This window comes from Peromyscus californicus, unplaced genomic scaffold (genome assembly GCF_007827085.1).
Source record: "Peromyscus californicus insignis strain IS unplaced genomic scaffold, ASM782708v3 Scaffold_21__1_contigs__length_65335640, whole genome shotgun sequence".
Classification (NCBI taxonomy): Eukaryota; Metazoa; Chordata; class Mammalia; order Rodentia; family Cricetidae; genus Peromyscus; species Peromyscus californicus.
Genome location: NW_026294514.1, coordinates 16,794,293 through 16,813,641, shown reverse-complemented (window position 1 = coordinate 16,813,641; position 19,349 = coordinate 16,794,293). Strand labels below are relative to the sequence as shown.

At 43.8% G+C, this 19,349-nt stretch overlaps 2 protein-coding genes and 2 non-coding genes across 5 annotated transcripts in view; 1 reads left to right on the top strand and 3 right to left on the bottom strand.

Moving 5' to 3' along the window:
* Positions 1 to 1,699: 1,699 nt before the first annotated feature.
* Eef1b2 (eukaryotic translation elongation factor 1 beta 2) lies at positions 1,700 to 4,619 on the bottom strand. 2 transcript variants are annotated; one of them, XM_052749643.1, is made up of 6 exons: positions 4,168 to 4,619; positions 3,574 to 3,696; positions 2,849 to 2,975; positions 2,515 to 2,581; positions 2,000 to 2,125; positions 1,700 to 1,898 (listed from the first exon to the last, which is right to left on the bottom strand). In XM_052749643.1, exons 1-6 carry the CDS (start codon positions 4,245 to 4,247, stop codon positions 1,744 to 1,746), a joined length of 678 nt encoding a protein of 225 aa, XP_052605603.1. In that variant the 5' UTR covers positions 4,248 to 4,619; the 3' UTR covers positions 1,700 to 1,743. The 2 variants fall into 2 exon arrangements, with proteins under 2 accessions (XP_052605603.1, XP_052605604.1); XM_052749644.1 differs by lacking the exon at positions 4,168 to 4,619 and adding an exon at positions 4,009 to 4,126.
* Positions 2,244 to 2,375, bottom strand: LOC128118093 (small nucleolar RNA SNORA41). The gene has a single exon (XR_008221012.1). It is a non-coding gene; the product is annotated as a small nucleolar RNA SNORA41 (small nucleolar RNA).
* LOC128118089 (small nucleolar RNA SNORD51) lies at positions 2,659 to 2,737 on the bottom strand. The gene has a single exon (XR_008221009.1). It is a non-coding gene; the product is annotated as a small nucleolar RNA SNORD51 (small nucleolar RNA).
* A 139-nt stretch (positions 4,620 to 4,758) lies between the features above and the next one.
* Positions 4,759 to 19,349, top strand: part of Ndufs1 (NADH:ubiquinone oxidoreductase core subunit S1) — a 36,238-nt gene continuing 21,647 nt past the window's right edge. The window contains exons 1-8 of the mRNA XM_052749642.1: positions 4,759 to 4,891; positions 9,800 to 9,865; positions 10,486 to 10,577; positions 11,186 to 11,293; positions 14,442 to 14,518; positions 16,586 to 16,667; positions 16,757 to 16,887; positions 17,333 to 17,518. Of these exons, the coding sequence (XP_052605602.1) occupies positions 9,805 to 9,865; positions 10,486 to 10,577; positions 11,186 to 11,293; positions 14,442 to 14,518; positions 16,586 to 16,667; positions 16,757 to 16,887; positions 17,333 to 17,518 (737 nt within the window). The 5' untranslated portion in view covers positions 4,759 to 4,891; positions 9,800 to 9,804. The remainder of the gene's footprint in view (positions 4,892 to 9,799; positions 9,866 to 10,485; positions 10,578 to 11,185; positions 11,294 to 14,441; positions 14,519 to 16,585; positions 16,668 to 16,756; positions 16,888 to 17,332; positions 17,519 to 19,349) is intronic.

The window sequence follows — 19,349 nt, the reverse complement described above, 5'->3', positions numbered from 1 at the left end:
GTGGACGCCAGTAGAAGCTGAATAAAATATACCTTTACGTCAGTGTTCTCCACAATTCTCAAGCACTATGGATTCCCAGAATAGCAAGTGCTGCCCTCTGCCGGCTTTCATGGTTCTGACATTCCTCTGCTGGCTCTCATAGTCTTGACACTGCCCTCTGCTGGCCCTTACAATCCTAACAACCATGAAAAAATTACCCCATTTCTGGCTGCTTGTCTATTTAAGTGCATTTTCCTCAGTGCTAATTTTAATAAATCTTTACAATGTGAAGCTTTCCTCACTAGACTAAGAGCAAGAGTACTGTCCGGTTCAGTGAAATAACCCTGGATTACTTAGTTTTCTGGATCCCCATCTACAAAATAGGGAAAGCTTTTAAAGACACAACGTCCAAACAAAAAACTATAGTAACTGCATCTGGTATTTAACATCAAGTCCCAACAGCTGTGTACTTCCAAGGCGGTACAATCCATGGTAGTAGCTTTTAGCATACTGCCTACCCCAGCCAGCACTCAACCAACTTAGAAATCCACCCAAGAACCTCAAGTGTGGGAGGCCAGAGAACCAGTTACCTACACAATGCCCTCTAGGACATAATGCTAACACCACTTTAATTAAATTTGAGACTGTTTCCCTGTGTACCCCTGGCTGTCCTGGAACTCACTCTGTAGACCAGGCTGGCCTCAAACTGAGATCCACCTGTCTCTGGGATTACAGGAATGGACCACCACCACACAGATTACACTTCTAAAAGGTTCAACCTCTATAAATTCCTAACATCTGTAAATGGTAATTTACTTGTATGACTTACCTCCTCTGGTACAGTGGCATCTAAAACTATTTGGGGGTGGAGGGATACAGAGATTGCTTAACAATTAGGAGCACTTGGGCACCAACACCTACATAGTAGCTAATATCTATCTAGAACTCCAGTTCTAGGGGAGCCAACACCCTCTTCTGAACTCCTCAGGCCCCAGGCATTCATGTGGTGCACATACGTTATCACTGATGAAGAAAACATTTTTTTGTGTATGGGTGGTGTCCATGTGAAGGTCAGAGGACCATTTCCCAAAGTTGGCACTCTACTCCCCACCTAGGCTCTAGGGACTGAAACAAGGCGGTAAATGTTAGAGGTGAGCACCCTTAGTGCCGAATCATCTTACTGGTCTAAGATTCAAATTTTCTTTTCTTTGCATGTACACCTGTCCGCCAGAAGAGGGCACCAGATCTCATTACACATGGTTGTGAGCCACCATGTGAGAACAGCCAGTGCTCTTAACCTGAGCCATCTCTCCAGCCCTCAATTTTTCAAAAAACTAATCTTGAAGATGTCTGGTCACAATAGACCATATCCATGAGTACCATGGATTGCTAACAGCCACAGAATTGTATCACCAATGGCCACAAAATTATACTAAAATTGCTAAACGTTTAATAACACTCCATCAGTTTTTTGTTTAATGCTGTGTGTGGTCATGTAATACATGGAACACACATGTTGGTTGAAAGACAACGTCTGGGAGTCAGTACTCTCCTTCCACCATATGGGTTAAACTCAGACTGGCCATCAAGCTTGGCCCCAGTGACTTGCCTGCTGAGTTCTTTCCGGCCCCCAAGTTTTCATTACTCATGAATTACATAGCCACTGAATCCTTTCCCTCGTAATGAAGACATATACCATTGTAGAATCAAGAGCCAAGGGTTATTTTCAAGCTTTTATTCAAGTGCACTGACTTGAGGATGATTTTAGATTTTGTTAAAAGCAGCCACATCCATGGACTGCACGTAGTCCTCAAAAGCAGTGATCTGCTCTTCCAGCATATCTGTGCCAACTTTATCATCTTCAACTACACACTGTATTTGAAGCTTTTTGATTCCATATCCCACGGGGACCAATTTGGCTAAAAAACAACATCAAGAGAAAAAGTTAGGAGACCGTTAATGTTGTAAAAATTGAAAATGTACATCAATCCCAACTTCAAACCATGCTCATTACACTTACAAGAACCCCACACCAAGCCATCTGCTTGAATGCTTCTGACACACTCCTCCAATTTAGTCATGTCTGTCTCGTCGTCCCAAGGCTTCACATCTAATAAGATGGAAGACTTGGCAACAACCGCAGGCTCTAAAAAAGATTAAGACGTGCATTACACTCAAACACTCAACTGAACACCTCACCCTCGGCCAAATCTGTTTGTAATGAAGCAGACCATCTTCTTCCAGAAAAACATACAGAATGTACTTTGTGTGTGTCACGCACATGCCTCTTTCTGTTTAGCTAAGAAAGAGGCATTAAATGGTGTACCAGTTTCTTTCCCACAGAGGAATGCTACAACTGCTACCATAAGAACAGCTGTAGACCAGTAGCTGTGGATGTTTATGAGGCAAGCTGATTACTGAAGACTATATTGACCCATTCAATGAAATTGGAAAAAAAAAAATCACTTTGGGGGGAGCTTTGGAAAAGACCACTCTCGTCATTTAACAATGAAGGTGACCTGTCAAGTTACCTACTTTTAGCTTTCTTTGATTCATACTGCGCAAGGCGCTCTTCTCGGAGCCTCTTTGCTTCTTCACTTTCCTGTACAGGACAAAAAAATTTCACAGAATTGGTTATCTTCTGTATAAATGTAGTGACAGGGTCATTACAAAAATGACCAGGTTTATCAGAAAAAAGCAAATCCATCAGGAGCTCAGCCGAAAGATGGTGATTTGGTTTCATTCATCATGTACCCAGTGCTAACTTTCCAAGGCAGATGACCAAGCAAGGGCAGTGACTACAGCATCTACACTCAGGCTTGAAGCCACACCGCCTCATCAACATGCTCAGAGAAACAGCCGGCCATACCTCCTCATCATCAGACCCGAAGAGATCAATGTCGTCATCATCCTTAGCATCCGCAGCTCCACTTCCTGTGGTGTCTTCCACACTGGCAGGGCCATACTTGCCCAAAGATTTCTTCACTCCTGGCAGGCTTTAAAACAAACAGTCTGTCACGATTAGGTCGGTGTCACATCCTTTTTCTGGACAAAACACAAAATCCTTCTTTCCCAGTAACAATCCCTCCTGTTTTGGCTATTTATCCTTTAGCATAATCCCAGGTAAATATTTTATGTGTGTCCAACTCTTCAGCCAGCAAACGTTAGTACCACGGGAGACATCACACTCAGTACTCACTATGGTTTAACTCTTTCAGAATGAACATCTCTGTGAGATTTCATTAAGTATGCTCACTTCCATTCTTAGTTAACTGGCGTCCACTTCCCCAAACTCTCCACCCTTGCTGGTAGTTTCAGAAGAATGGCCAGGGACTCAGTGAATGAGCTACCCTCTCACCCCAGCGATGGCCCCCCCCAGGTCGGAGCACACTGGCAGGGAGGTGTGGAGTAAAGCTGAACTGCTGTTGTCCACGTTCTACCTGTTCCATGAGAAAATGGGGGACTTCAGTCTCTCGGGCTTTTAAGGTCACAAGAAATTCAGTGTACACTAGCCCAACAAAGCTAAAGTAACCTTTAACCTGGGTCCCACTTTGCCATGTGAAAATCCAGGTAGCAAAGACATTTGTTTTTTACCTGGCTTTCTCTTTCTCGTAAGACTTGATGTGATTATACCAGCGCAGGGCATGACACAGGTCGGCGGGCGGGGGGCCAGAGACGGCTTCAAACACTGCCACATCGGCTTGGGATGGCACATACCTGCCGGCGACAAAAACAAGGGCACACACCTTTAAAAGAAAAGACACAAACACCAGCTAGTACGTGACAACCCCTGCATCCGTCAAATTGACTCGTGGGGGCTAGCAAGTTGCTTTAGCTGCTCTTAACTAAGTGCACCGACCATCTGTTTCGAATCTGTGCAAGCCGAGACTCTCTGCCACGTAGGAAAGATCTCAAGGGCTACCACCTTCCAATCAGCCTAGCCCCGGGGTTTAAATGGATGAACTCCCCCAAAGACGCGGAAGAAGTTCGATCGCAGCCCCCCACGGACACCCAGCGCGCTTCAATTACCCCGCTTGCGGGCCCCTCCCGGGAGCTAGCTCCTGCTCCGGCGGCATCCGGGCCCCGTGAGACCCGGGCTCGGCTTCCCCTCGTCCCAGGCGACCCCGCTTCCCTCCCGCCGAGCCCGCCCGCCCGCCCGGGCCACGTGGCCCCGGCCTCCCGGCTCACCCCTCGATGTAGCTCTTGTCCGCCAGGTAATCGTTGAGCACCTGGAGGCCGGCGGGGCTTTTCAGGTCTCCGAAACCCATGGCGTCGGCTGGAGCTCGGAGCCCGGCAGCAGCGGAGGGAAAAGAGCGCCAGAGGCCCGCGGCCGGCGCTGAGGGGAAAAAAAAAGGGCCCGGGCCGGCCGGAAAAGTCCTTATATAGAGACGGAGGCGTTTCCCTCCGCTGCACCGGCTAGGGGTTAAAGGTCAAAGGACGTTCCTAGTCTCGTTCCTCCGCGTCCACCGGGGACTCGCGAATTACACGGCCCGCAGGTGGTCCGCGGGCCTTCCGCTGCGCTTGGCGAGAAGTTAATGAAAGAGGCATTTTAAAACGCCTGCCTCCAAGGATTCCGGAACTCAGGGAAACGCCCCGCGAAGAGCCGGAGTTGAACGAAAAGGCTCGGCCTCTAAGGCCTCGTCTACTTCCGGCGGAACTGCGGGTCCCCTTTCGTCCCCTCCGCTTCCTCCCGGCTCGCGCTCAGCCTGACGGAAATTGCCGAACGGGGCCCAAAGACGGGGGGGAAAATTGTCGTACGTGGGTTTTTTTTTGTCCCTCCTGGCTTTCCGTCCTCCGGGTCCTGCTGACGTTCTTAGCCGCGGCCGCCATATTGACTTAGCGGCCCGGTCTTGAGGGGGTCAGAAAGATCCGGACGAGTCCGCGGAGCAGCCTGGTGGGCGCCGGAGCGAAGGTGAGGACGTGTTTAGGTGGGGGAGAGGCTGACGTGCTTCCAGCAGGGTTTTATTCCTTGGCAGGCTTGTGTCCGTTAGGTCAGACAAGTCATCCTCCGCTTGTCCTTGACTGGGCACCGCCTCCCGCCCCGCCGCCGCGGGGACCGGGGAGTACCGGCAGGTGAGGCTTGACTAGCCTTCTTGGTTTCGGGTCTGATGGAGCTGAAGGGAGAGAGCTCAGAAGACCTTTGGGAGCTCGGGCTTGCGAGCTTCTTTCCCTCTGCAGGGGAATGCAGGGAATAGCCTTGACAGGAGGAGACCGGCTCACTTCCCGGTGTCCCGAGTGACTTAAACGTTGGGCATCCTTGTTTGGTTGCTGCTGCCTTGCAGCTGTCCGCACTACTGTTTGTTTTGTCTGGTTCATTGATCATGTTGGGTGGTGTTTTATTCGTTCTCCTGACGGGGAAAACTGACAAAAACCTTAAAAAAAAAGTTAGCCGGGGCTGGTTAGCTAAGCCGTTAAGAGAGTGCCTTGGCGGAGAGGAGCCGAGTTCGGTTCTCACTTGTCCAGGTCAGGAGACTCACAACTGCCCGTCCCTGTGCTCCAGGGGGTTCGCCACCCTCTTCTGGACTGTGAGCACCTGCACTCACATGACCCCCGTACAGACATGCACATGCACACCTACATGAAAACGGAATCCTAAAAAGTTAGCTCGGAGCCCAGCTGCAAATCAGGAAGCTGCAGTGTCTTCAGGTTCTTGAGAGTCAGTGTTTGTAAGATCACACTGAATTGTAAACATTAGGTTTCTTTTTTCCTGGGAATGTTTTCTTTTCTTTTCTTTTTTTTCCCTCACTGAGTTTTGCATCCTTAAATGGAGTGTTCTAAGCCAGAGCATCAGCAACTTTTAGAAAGTTGTTTTATAGTTATCACAGCCAAGATAATAGAGATGTGCCAGGTTATGGTGGTGCTTGTCTATAATCCCAGCGATGGGGAGGCTGAGACAGGAGGATTGAACCCAGCACTTTGTGCGTGCTGGGCAAGGACTCTACTAACTGAGCTACATCCTTGTCTTGAGTAGTTAGTTATTTTTGTTCCTATTTGATAGCTAATATGTCTGAAACACATCAGGGCTGGTGGGATAGCTTAGTTGGTAATGATGCTTGCTGCCAAGTCTGACAACCTGAGTTTGATTCCCAGAACCCCATGATGGAAGGCGGGAACTGACTCCCAATAGTTGTCCTTTGGCTTCCACATACACAGACAGGCTCCGCTGCCATGCATGTATGCTAGCACACACAAAGTAAATAAATGATTGTAAAAAACAAAAACAACAGCAAACATACACCAATCTAGACGTGGTGGCCCATGTTTATAATCCTGGAGCTTGCTTGGGAAGTGAGGCCTGAGGTTTAGGAGTCCCAAGTTGATCCTTACCTTCATAGCAAGGTTGAGGTCAGTCTGAGGTATATGAGATTTATCTCAAAAATAAAATACCACCAAAGTAAAAAACCACAACAAAACAAACTGTATACTGTGTAAGCCAGTATATCCTCGAACTCTCTATTTAGTGCAGGTTTTATATCATGTAGCTCAGGCTGGCCTCAAATGCATGACTCTCAAGCTTCATTCCCAGTGTTGGGATTATGGGTTTGGGCTACCATGCTCATCAATACTTTTTTCAAAATGGAGTATGTATTGCCCATTCTGGAATTTGTAAGGGCACTGTGCTAGTCATCAGAAAAGGGAAATAGTCAGATTTCTTGTCAAGGACTTTATAGTCTAGTAGGTAGCAAAATTGATAATTCACCTGCAACTTAGTGTTGGGGGCTTGTTTCTTTGTTATCTGTGCTAGGGATACAGCCCAGTACAGACTATGAAAGTGGTCCTCCACTAAAGCTTCATGCTTAGCCCAAGTTTAGTAAGCAGAATAGTAAAATAAATACATGGTATATACTGGTAGTAAAGAAAAGGGCCACAAACGAAGAGCACTTTACAATTGGTTGTCAGTGGCCATTACTGATTAAATTGAAGTCTGTTTTTTTTTTTTTTTTTCTTTTCTTTTTTTTTTGGTTTTTCGAGACAGGGTTTCTCTGTGTAGCTTTGCGCCTTTCCTGGATCTCGCTCTGTAGACCAGGCTGGCCTCGAACTCACAAAGATCCGCCTGGCTCTGCCTCCCGAGTGCTGGGATTAAAGGCGTGCGCCACCACCGCCCGGCGTGAAGTCTGTTTTTATTGAAAATTTTTTCTTTGTTTTTAACTGTTGGAAATTATTGACCTAGTAGTAACACCCTAGAAAGTATTGTAAATCTGCTCTGTAGATAAAGAAGCAACAACTGATTTACCAGAAATTACTAGTAGATTTGATGTCTGCAAATTCAGTATTGAAAATTGTAGATTACTGTTATTAAGGAATTAATTAAATATAATTAATTGTGAATTAATGAAACTTTTTTGTTTGTTGTGTAGTTTTGGTGTCTGTCCTGGATCTCGCTCCGTAGACCAGGCTGGGCTCGAACTCACAGAGATCTGCCTGGCTCTGCCTCATGAGTGCTGGGATTAAAGGCGTGCGCCACCACCTCCCGACTGAAACTTTTAATTATAGGTCATTTGTGATAACTACAGACTTTAGTGCTTAAGATTCTATTTTATCTGGAATGGTAGTGCCTTTAATCTCAGCACTTGAGATTAGAGGCCTGTGGATGGATCTCTGAGTTTCAGGCCAGTCTCATCTCTATGTAGCTAAAAGCCTCTTGTAGTAGTACATGCCATAGGATCTGTTGAAGAGGTAGAGGCCGGCAGGTCATGAATTCAAGACCAGCGTGGGCTGTACTTTTGGGACTGGAGAGATGGCTCAGTGGTTAAGACCCCTCCCTGGCTATTCTTCCAGAGGACCCAGGTGTGATTCTCAAAAATTAGATGACAACTCAGCAGCTGTTTGTAACTCTAGTCCCAGGGAGTCTGATGGCCTCTCCTGGCCTCACTGGGCATCAAGCATGCACATGGTGAGCAGATATATATATATGCAGGCAGAACACTTATACTTAATTTTTTTTTAATTAAAAAGGAAAAGAAACAAATTCTGGTTTCACACTATTTTCTATTAGTACTGCTACTGCTATTGAAACTTTTTTTTTTACTAATTCTTTAATATTGATATGTTCTAATCACATAATTTTTTTCTTACTATCTTTAAAAGGTAAAAACAAACACATAGAAAACTAGTCATCTTGCATATCCCTGAAATCCCAGCAGTCTGACAATAAAGGCAGGAGAATCAGGAGTTTAAGGCTAGCCTGAGCTACATGAGATCCTGTCACCAAAACCAAACAAACCAACCGACTACACAAAACTTCTAAAAATTCCGAAAGAAAAATTATGGTTTTAGAGACTGTTCTACATAGTTTGTGTCAACTTGACACAAGCTAAAGTCATCCGAGAGAGGAGGGGACCTCAATTAAGAAAATTCTTCCAGGACAGGCAGTGGTAGTGCACACCTTTAGTCCCAGCACTCAGGGGGCAGAGTCAGGCGGATCTCTGAGTTCAAAGCCAGCCTGGTCTACAGAGCGAGATCCAAGACAGCCAGGGCTACACAGAGAAACCCTGTTATTTTAATAACAACAACAACAACAACAACAACAAAAAATTACTTTCTTTTCTGTATATGACGTTTTGCCTGCATGTATACGTGTGCACTGTGTGTGTGCTGGTGCCTGCAGAGAACAGAGGAAGACTAACTGCAGTTATGGTTGGCTGTGAGAGCAACAAATGCTTTAAACTGCTCAGTCTCTCCAGTCACCTTTCTGTTTTTGAGACAGCATCTCACCAGGTTATCCAGGCTGACATTGAACTCACTCAAGGTCTCGGCAGGCCTGGAACATGTGATCCTGCTGCCATGGTGGCCCAAGTTACTGAGATTACAGTCCTGTAACACCAGGTCCAACGGAGGACCATTGTTTTAAAGCTTATTTTTATGAGCTCTTGGGAATTGGTACTCAAGTAGGAAGATTCCATGAGTTCATGATCACTCAGGATAGAAGCATAATACAAGCAAATTGCAGGTCTGTTAGATAAACATACTCCTCAGCACAGAATGATGGTCCTTAAAATGCATCAAAGGCTTTTGACTTCTGAGCTACCTCAGAATATCTTAGGATCACATATAATTCATGTACCCTGAAAGTGCATACTGAAGCCAGTTGTGGTAGCACCCAGGAAGCAGAGGCAGGAGGATTGCTTCAAGACTGACCAAGATAAATAGCAAGACCATGTTTTAAACAAAAGCCCCAACATACTGGTAGGAGATGAGGGCAGAAAGGTGTTTTGTTTATTTTTGATAGCTATTAATGATAGTTATTTTTGTAATTTATTTTACTTTATTCTTTTTCTTTTGAGACAGTGTTCCCTGTATCTCTGCCTGACTTCAAACTTACTATGTAGCAAAAGATGATCTTGAACTTCTGATCCTCCTGCCTCCATTCTCCCACCCCCCAGCTTCTGGGATTACAGGCATGTAATCCAGTTTATGCTGTGCTGGGGTTAGAATTTAGGACTTCCTGAATGCTAGGCAGACACTCTTGTGTATTGTATCCCAACTGAGCTGTATTCCAAGCCCTTACCACTTCCCTCTGGTTATGACAAAACTGCTCTTTGCATTACAAAGCCCAGATTTATGGCTGGAGATGTAGCTCGGTTGTAAAGCTGTGCAAGGACCCAAAGTCTACTGTATACTAACTACTTCTTAGCTATGTGACATTGTACAAGCTAATGTCTCTGGGACTGAATGTTGTATGTACAACTTGATAGAAAACATCAGGACTTCTGAATATTCTTTTAGAATAAGAATATGAAACCATAAAACAATGCTAGATACTTTATAATTAGGTGGCTCTTTTCCCTCTATAATAATTTATCTTTGTTTTGTTTTTTAGCCATCATGTTAAGGATACCTGTAAAAAGGGCCTTAATAGGCCTTTCTAAGTCTCCTAAAGGATATGGTAAGTTTTGTTTTGTTTTATATTCATGAGTATTAGACTTACCTTTGTCAGTTCCATGGTCTATTAGATATTTCTTCAAAAATTTTTGAGCCCATAATTTACATTAAATAAGAGTACCAACAATTGATCCAGGTTGACAGAAGAATTTTCAAAATAAAATTTTCTCTTCTTTAGTTTATAAGAAACACTTAATAGAAAATATTAGAAACTACATTCTGTATCAAAACAAAAAGCAGTGGTCATTTGGTTTTTGAAAAGCAATATTAAAGTCTCAGCTTTATTTAAAGTAGACAACTAAGGCCGGGCGGTGGTGGCACATACCTTTAGTCCCAGCACTCGGGAGGCAGAGGCAGGTGGATCTCTGTGAGTTCGAGGCCAGCCTGGTCTACAGAGCGAGATCCAGGACAGGCACCAAAACTACACAGAGAAACCCTGTCTCAAAGAAAAAAAAAACAAACTTTTGTGCTAATTTAGTACTTTAAGAAATTTGCGTCTAGAGAAAGGACTGGTAAAAAATGAAAATGTGTATATGTGATTAGTCCATCAGCTTCTGCTGTAATGAGTTCAACTCTGGTCGTTTTTTTTTTTTTTTTTTTTTTACCTATTGTTTTGATGATCAGCTCGAACAACCGGCACAGCAGCAAGTAACTTGATTGAAGTATTTGTTGATGGTCAGTCTGTCATGGTGGAACCAGGAACCACTGTCTTGCAGGTATGCATATGCTGTAATTATTTTTGTTACTGTCTGTGTTCTCTGATCTTTGTTTAAAAAATTACTACTTCGTACTGTTTAGTTTAGAAACAAAACAAAACATTAGACATTGGGCAGTGGTGGCATGTGCCTTTAATCTCAGTACTTGAAAGGCAGAAGGAGGAGAATTTCTAAGAGTTCAAGGCCAGCTTGGTCTACAGAATGAGTTCCAGGACAGCCAGGACTACACAGAGAAACCTTGTTTCAAAAAACAAACAAACAAAAAAGGAAGTCCAGGTATGAAGCCACTGGGACAATTTGACAGAGAAACTTGTGGACAGAGCTTCAAAGCAGATAATGGGAAAAAACTTCACCACAGACTGTATACTTTATCTAATTTCTCACATATAAAATGAGGGGACTTTGAGGATTCTTATGTCCTGAGACAGCTTCAGAGCTGATGGGTTTGGGATCAAAGCAAAGAGTGAAATCTCTTCAGGAACATACGTAAGAGTGGGTAAAGACAGAGAGGTACTTGGAATGTTAGTAATAAAGGATTCCCCCTGCTTTCTGCTTCAGTGAGGACAGAACGAAGTGAAACTCTTCTGACACTAGGCTTTGTCTTCTAGGCTTGTGAGAAGGTTGGCATGCAGATCCCTCGGTTCTGTTACCATGAAAGGCTGTCTGTGGCTGGTAACTGCAGGATGTGCCTGGTGGAAATTGAGAAGGCTCCAAAGGTATGTGAGGCCTGGAATTCAGTAGCATGCTGTGGAGGGAGAAGACTTAAATCATGCAGCAGACTTTCTTTTTTTTTTTTTTTTGGTTTTTCTGAGACAGGGTTTCTCTGTGTAGCTTTGCGCCTTTCCTGGAACTCGCTTTGGAGACCAGGCTGGCCTCGAACTCACAGAGATCCGCCTGGCTCTGCCTCCCAAGTGCTGGGATTAAAGGCGTGCGCCACCACTGCCCGGCCCAGACTTTCTTTAAAATCAATACTACTATAAGTTCAATATTTTTTTATGTAGGTGATTCATTTCAAAGTGAAATATATTGATGGAAGTGTTACATAAATATAAATGCGGTATAACAAGTCTAGGAATTCAAGGTGGTTTCTTCTTTTTGCTTTTTTTGAGACAGGATTCTCTGTGTAGCCCTGACTGTCTTGGAACTCACTCTGTAGACCAGGCTGGCCTTGAACTCACAGAGATCTGTCTGTTTCTGCCTCCCGAGTGCTGGGATTACAGGTGTGTGCCACCACTGCCTCCAGGTCTCAAGTTATCAGTATCTTAATTATTGTGAGTGTGTAGCATATAGAAGTGTTTGTGCTATGCCATTTCACCCTGACAAAGAATTGTAGAGAAGTTCACTTTAGGTTATGTAATTGCATTTTGTACATAAAGCTGTGACTCAGCAGTGCCTACAAATGAAAACAAGGTTGGTGGCGTACGTGCGTGCATGCGTGTGAACTCCAAGTATCATTCTGTAGGTAGAGTTTTCCTGCCTGGCCCACAGTCAGGACAAATCTCTCTCACCTGCCAGTCCCACAGCCTTTCAAACCCGACCAAGTAAACACAGACTTATATTGGTTACAAACTGTATGGCCGTGGTAGGCTTCTTGCTAACTGTTCTTACAGCTTAAATTAACCCATTTCTATTAATCTATACCTTGCCACGTGGCTCGTGGCTTACCGGCATCTTCACATGCTGTTTCTCATCGTGGCAGCTGGCAGTGTCTCTCTGACTCAGCCTTCCACTTCCCAGCTTTATTCTCCTCCTTGTCCCGCCTACACTTCCTGCCTAGCCAATGGCCAATCAGTGTTTTAATTATTGACTAATCAGCAACACATTTGACATACAGAACATCCCACAGCACTCATTCCTCATGATTCTCCATCTTGTTTTTGAGAGACAGTCCCTCTGGTTAGGCTAAGCTGGGCGAGCTCCAGGGATGCACTTGCCTTGCCTCCCCAGTGCTGAGATTACAGGCATGCTCCACTGTGCCCAGCTTTTTAAATATTGGTGAAACTGAAGTTCGAGTGCTTCTCAGGCTTACAGCGCAAGCACTCTGCCGACTAAGCTATCTCCTTAAACCCTTGGGGCTCTTCCCTGTTCTGTTTTGTTTTTATTTTAATTTTTCACTTAGTAGGAAATGAGATCTGGGGTATGTGCCATGATGCACATGTGGAGGTCAGAGGACAGTTTACAGGGTCTGGACCTTTCTGTCCACCGTATGGGTCCTGGGGATTGCACTCTGAGGTCCCTGGGTTTGACAAGCACCTTTACTCACTGGGCTATCCCACTGGCCCTTGGTTTCATTTTTGTGAGACAAAGTCTCTCTACCTAGTCCAGGCTGACCTCAGATTTACTCTATAGCACAGGCTAGTGTTAAATTCTTTTAAAAATTTTTCATTATGTTTAGTGTATGTATTTGTGTGCACATGTGCATGCGTGTACATACCACTGCGTGTGTGGAGGTCAGAGGAGTGAGTTTTCTTTTTCTACCAAGTTGGTCCTACAGATGAAACTCGGGTCTGTCAAGCTTGGCAGCAAGTGCCTTTACCCACAAGCCTCCTGAATGCTAATATAGGCATTATTAGCCACCATGCTTTTTTTTTTTTCAATTTTACTTTATTTATCATGTATGTGTGCATGATGTGTATGCATGTGCTAAGAAACATGTGGAGATCAGAGGATAACTTCGTGAGGTCACTCTTCTCCTCCTCTATGTAGGTGCCAGGGTTGACTTAGGAAGTACCTTTACATACTGAACCATCTTGTCTGCCCGTTCCTGGTTTTTAAAGCACAGAAATGGTGATCAGGTTGAGTGTGGTGGTACACACCTTAATCCCAGCACTCAGGGCAGAGGCAGGCAGATGTCTGTGAGTTGGAGACAGGCTAGTCTACAGAGTGAGTTCCAGGTCAGCAATACTACGTAGTGAGACCTGGTCTTAAACATTTTTAAAGTAAGAATAAATTAAAGAAAGACAGGCCAGAAAAAGTTTAAAAAATAAAAACCAGGCATAGTGGTGTACACCTTTAATCCCAGCACTCAGAGGGCAGAGGCAGGGGCGTCTCTGAGTTTGAGGCCAGCCTAGTCTACATACATAGAGAGATCTAGAACAGCCAGGTACAGAAACCCTGACTCAAAAATTAATTTCTTTGGAGTTGCTGTAACAAAATACCCAAGACTGGATACTTTATGAAGTAAAGAGGTTTATTTAGCTCATAGTTTTGGAGTCTGAGAGCCCAAAATCAAGCGACTACATTTGGTAGACAAACGATTTTTGTATAATATGACAGGAGGAAAAGCAAGAGACTGGGTAGCGGCCCCCCTCTTTTTGTCAATAACCCACTTCTCATGGGAACTAATCTGCTCCAAGACCTGATCATCGAGAAACCAGTGTTACTCTCACTTGTCCCGTTTGCCTCCTACTTGGCACTGCTTCTCACAAGTTCTATAGAATGGGGACAACCTTCCAGTACATGGCCTTTTGGGGACAAACCACAGCAATGTTTCCTTTGTAAGATTAACATGAAGGGTCAGATTATCCTATGATTATAAAAAAAAAGTGGAAAAAATTTTATTGTTACTTGTCTTTTAGAAAAGGTCTCACTATCAATAAAACTCTGGCTAGGCAGGCTGGCCTCAGACTTGCAGCCTCTACCTCCTGAGTGCTAAGGTTACAGGTATGTGCCACTCAACCTAGCTGAAAACGAAAATAATTTTGAAAAATAATCTGTGCTTTTTTTTTTTTATCTTGAGGCAGATCTGTTTGTCATGTAGCTCATTGTGCATCCCAGGATTTTGTTTATTTTTTAATGTTTTACTAATATTTTGTGTGTAGCGTTGCTTATAAATACAAATGGATTTCTTCATTGAACTTCTAGGTTGTTGCTGCTTGTGCTATGCCCGTGATGAAGGGCTGGAATATCCTGACAAACTCGGAGAAGTCTAAGAAAGCCAGGTACTTGGTTCTTGCTGCTGTAGGTTCTTCAGGAGGTGGTCATGCCTCCCATAGATGAGGGATTTAGTGTCGACCTTTGGAGGCCAGCACAGATGAGTGCACAGTAGAGGGTCAGCGCAGGTAGTCAAGGGATTGTGGGGAATAGTGTGAGCCTTGAAAAGGCACCTTGCAATGAGTAGCACCCAGGACTTACTGAGCTGAGTCCATGACACATTAGTATTTGCTCTGGTGCTCAGTGTATGTGTGTGTGAGGCTTGTGGATTAAACCTATAAAACTAATACAGACGACTGCTTTGCCATATTGCTATAATTCCAGCCCTGTCTTCATCTTAATGTAGATATTTTCTGAGAACCTTTCAGCAATTTAAAAAAAACTTTATTTTGGAGATCATCTCATGTAGCCCATGCTGGTCTCACACTCATGGACCTGAAGATGACCTTGAAAGTCTGGTCCCTCCTTCTGTAGTACCAGGCCTACAGGCATAAGGCCACCATGCCTGAGTAATGCAGTAGTGGAGATTGAACCCATGGTTTCATGCTTGCTGGGTGATCATTCTGCCAGTTAAGCTGCACCTACCCCAGCAGTGTTTGAGAATTGTATATTGTTAAAGGTTAATTTTTTTTAAATGACTTATTTATTTTTATTTTATTTGCATTGATATCTTGCTTGTATGTGTCTTTGAGAGGGTGCCAGATACCCTGGAACTGGAGTTACAGATAGTTATGTGATGCTGTATAGGTGCTGGGAATTGAACCCAGTCCTCTGAAAGAGTAGCCTGTGCTCTTAACCAATGAGCCATCTCTCCAGCCCTAAAGTCATAATTGTAAAAAGAGGAGCATGATAGCACATGCCTATAATTTCAGCAATTGGGAGGTTGAAGTTACATGGACTACATAGCAAGACTCTGTCTTTAAAAAAATAAAAAACAAGCCAGGCAGTGGTGGCACATGCCTTCAATCCCAGCATTTGGGAGGCAGAGGCAGGTGGATCTCTTTGAGTTTAAGGACAGCTGGGACTGTTACACAGAGAAACCTTGTCTTGAAAAAAAATCAAAAAAAAGAAAAAAGAAAAAAAAAAAGCTGGCAATGGTGGCATATGCCTCTGTTTCCATCATTTGGAAGGTGTAGGCAGGAAAATCAGAATGCAAGGACATCCTTGGCTACATTGTGAGTTGGAGGCCAGCTGGGCTTCATGACACCCTGTCTCAAAATAATTAAGTGAGTAAACAAAGCCTTGAAAGTCAACATCCTAGGATGAGTATTTTAGTTGAAATTCTTATGAACATGTTCACACTGTGTTTAATACTAGTTGAATACTAGTATGATGGCGTGTCTGGAAGTCAGTTAAAATGCATGCTAACTAATTCAGGTAGTGGTGGCGCAGACCTTTAATCCCAGCACTTGGGAGGCAGAGGCAGACGGATCTCTGTGAGTTCAAGGGCATCTTGGTCTATAGAATGAGTCTTAAAAGATGAAAAAAATGTATGCTAATTATAAAAATATCTCTTAAGGTTATTGAGCTAGCATATAGGTGTAGAAGTAACTGTCTTGTTAAATAAGAAACACAGAGCCAATTGCAAAGTTAAAAGCCCAAGAGGTCAGAGCAAAAGCTAAGAGCTAAAAACCTTACCCTTCACTGCCGCTGCTGTCCTCCTCCGCAAGAGACCTACTTCCTGTGTGTTTGTCCTTTTTATTGACTTTCTATTCTGCCTTCTCATTGGTTGTAAACCCAACCACATGACCTCCTCGTCACTGCCCATCTATACAGACCTCCAGGTCTTCTATGGTTGGTATTGAGATTAAAGGCGTGTGTCTCCATGCTGGCTGTGTCCTTGAACACACAGAGATCTGCCTAGCTCTGCCTCCCAAGTGCTGGGATTAAAGGCGTACACCACCACCACCCAGCTTCTGCTATGGCTTGCTATAGCTCTGACCCCCAGGCAACTTTATTTATTAACATACAAATAAAATCACATTTCAGTACAAATAAAGTATCACCACATATAGGTCACCATTTTTTTAGTGGTAGCTGCTTATGTCACTTTATATATTTGATTTTTCATACAGAGAAGGTGTGATGGAGTTCTTATTAGCCAATCACCCACTGGACTGTCCTATCTGTGACCAGGGAGGTGAATGTGATCTACAGGTATCTAGAATAATTCTGTCAGTCTTTTTGATTAACTCATTTTACTTTCATTAGCAGCAGTAGATTGACTCTCTCGTCATCTCCTTAAGGACCAGTCCATGATGTTTGGAAGCGACAGGAGTCGATTTCTAGAGGGGAAGCGTGCTGTGGAGGACAAGAACATCGGACCGTTGGTGAAAACCATCATGACTAGATGTATACAGTGTACCCGATGCATCAGGTAATGTTTCTCTTCGGGAATATCACTGGATGCTAACTTAATTTCATTGATTAACAGCACTTGAAATGATAGCCATTATTTAGTGGGGAAAAGTTAGACTTTGTTTGCTTGTTTTTGGTGCTTTTTTTTCCTTCATATATTCTGGTAAAAAGACTATGCTATTTGCTTTCAAATTAATGCCAATTTCAGTTGAATTTAAAACTTTAAATCTGGTATTAATTGTGTGGTAACTTACTGAACTGCATACACATGATTTGTATAGGTTTCCATTTGTGTGTTATACTTCGGTTACAGAAAAACATTAATTTTTATCTGCTGACTATCCTTATCATTGAAAATATACTAATGCCTTTTTAATGTTTTGAAAGTCATTGTCTTTGTGATCATGAACAGGAAAGGAAATAGTTTGCTGAACTCTACCATTTAAGGAATTTTCATTTTTCAGGTTTGCAAGTGAGATTGCCGGGGTAGATGATTTGGGCACAACGGGCAGAGGAAATGACATGCAAGTTGGCACATACGTTGAGAAAATGTTCATGTCTGAGTTGTCTGGGAATATCATTGATATCTGCCCTGTAGGTGCCCTGACCTCGAAGCCTTACGCCTTTACTGCCCGGCCTTGGGAAACAAGGTATTTATCTCTGCACTTTTTTTTCTTTTTAAATTTATTTATTTTTATTTTATGTGCATTGGTGTTTTGCCATGGGTACCAGGTCCCCTGGAACTGGAATTACAGACAGTTGTGAGCTGCTATGTGGCTGCTGGGAATTGAACCCAGGTCCTCTGGAAGAGCAGTCAGTACTCTTAACCCCTGAGCCATCTCTCCAGCTCCTTATCTCTGCATTTTTGACCGACTTGTTTTTACAAGATTTTATTTTCTCTGTGTGTGTGTGTGTGACAGATGCGGTGCAGGTGCCCATGAATGTGTGTGCAGGTGTGTTTACAGGCCAGAAGACAGGTTTGGTGTCATCCTCAGAAACATTGTCCACCTTCTTTGAGACAAGGTATCTTGTTGGCCTATAACTCACCGATTAGGCTAGACTAGCTGTCTAGAGATCCTCTGTCTCAGCTTCTCCAGCACTGGGATTCCAAGCATGTCCATCATACCCAGCAGTTTTACATGCATTATGAGGATAGGACTCAGCTCATTGTACTTACTTAGGCCATAGCTTTGCAGATTGAGCCATATTCCTAGCCGTGATTATTTGTGTTAATTTTTATTTAGTGTGTGTGTACGCTTGTGTTCATGCACAGGTGGGTGCATGCCAGTGTGCACGAGAGAACAACTTTCAGAACTTAGTTTTACCTCTTACCTTGTTAAGGAAGGTCTCATTTCTTCCATTATGCTGCATATGTGAGGCCCGCCAGCCTACAGACTCTTGGCCAGTTCTCCCTTTTCTCCTGCCATCTCACTGTAGGAGTGCTGGGATTAGAAATGTGCACCACTTCATCTGGCTTTTGGTGTGGGTTCTAGGGATCAGACTCAGGTCATCAGGCTTGCTCAGCAAGTGCGTTTACTCTTTGAGACACCTTCCTCGCCCTGTTTTTAAATTCTAGTTCCCTACTTTTCATAAAATGTTCTGTGTCATTTTCTTCTTAAATTTTAAGCTACACTTTTTTTGTTTGCTTTAAGTAAAAAAACAAAACAAAACTGTGTTGCCAGGAGATGGTGGCGCACGCCTTTAATTCCAGCACTCAGGAGGCAGAGGCAGATGGATCTCTGTGTTTGAGGCCAGCCTGGTCTACAGAGTGAGTTCCAGGATAGCCAGTGCTGTTACACAGAGAAACCCTGTCTGGAAAAACAAAACAAAACAAACAAAAATACCACCAAAAAAAATTTATATGTATGTGTACATGTTTGTATGTGGGAGGGAGGGTGTGTAGGTGGATGCCAGATGTGGATGTCAAGTGGTCTCTTTAATTTCTCACTACTTTATCTCTTACGGAACCTGGAACTCACTGATTTGGGTAGCCAGTGAACCCTGGTGACCCTCCCACCCCTGCCTCCGTAGTGCTGAGATTACAGGCATCACTGTCACTCACCTTTTGATGTGGGTTTTGGACATTGGAACTTGGGCCTTCATGCTCATGCAGCCTGTACTTACTGATTAAAGAGCCTGACCCGGCCCCATAAAAATGGTTTATTGGAAGGTAGCTAGTTAAATGAAAGATAGGACAAACCTCTGCAAAATTATAGTTTCTTTCTTTCTTTCTAATACTGAAAAAATATTGCATGAGTATATGCCATGGTACTAGCCTTCAGTGAGGAGGGAGGCAGGAGCAGCATCTAGCCAGTCCATTACAGATTGGTTTGTTTGTTTGTTTGTTTGAGGCAGGGATTGTCTGTGTAGCCCTGGCTGTCCTGGAATTGGTTATATACAACAGGGTGGCCTTGAACTCACAGAAATCCACCTGCCCTTGCATTTCAAGTGCTGGGATTACATTGTGTGCCACTCAACACC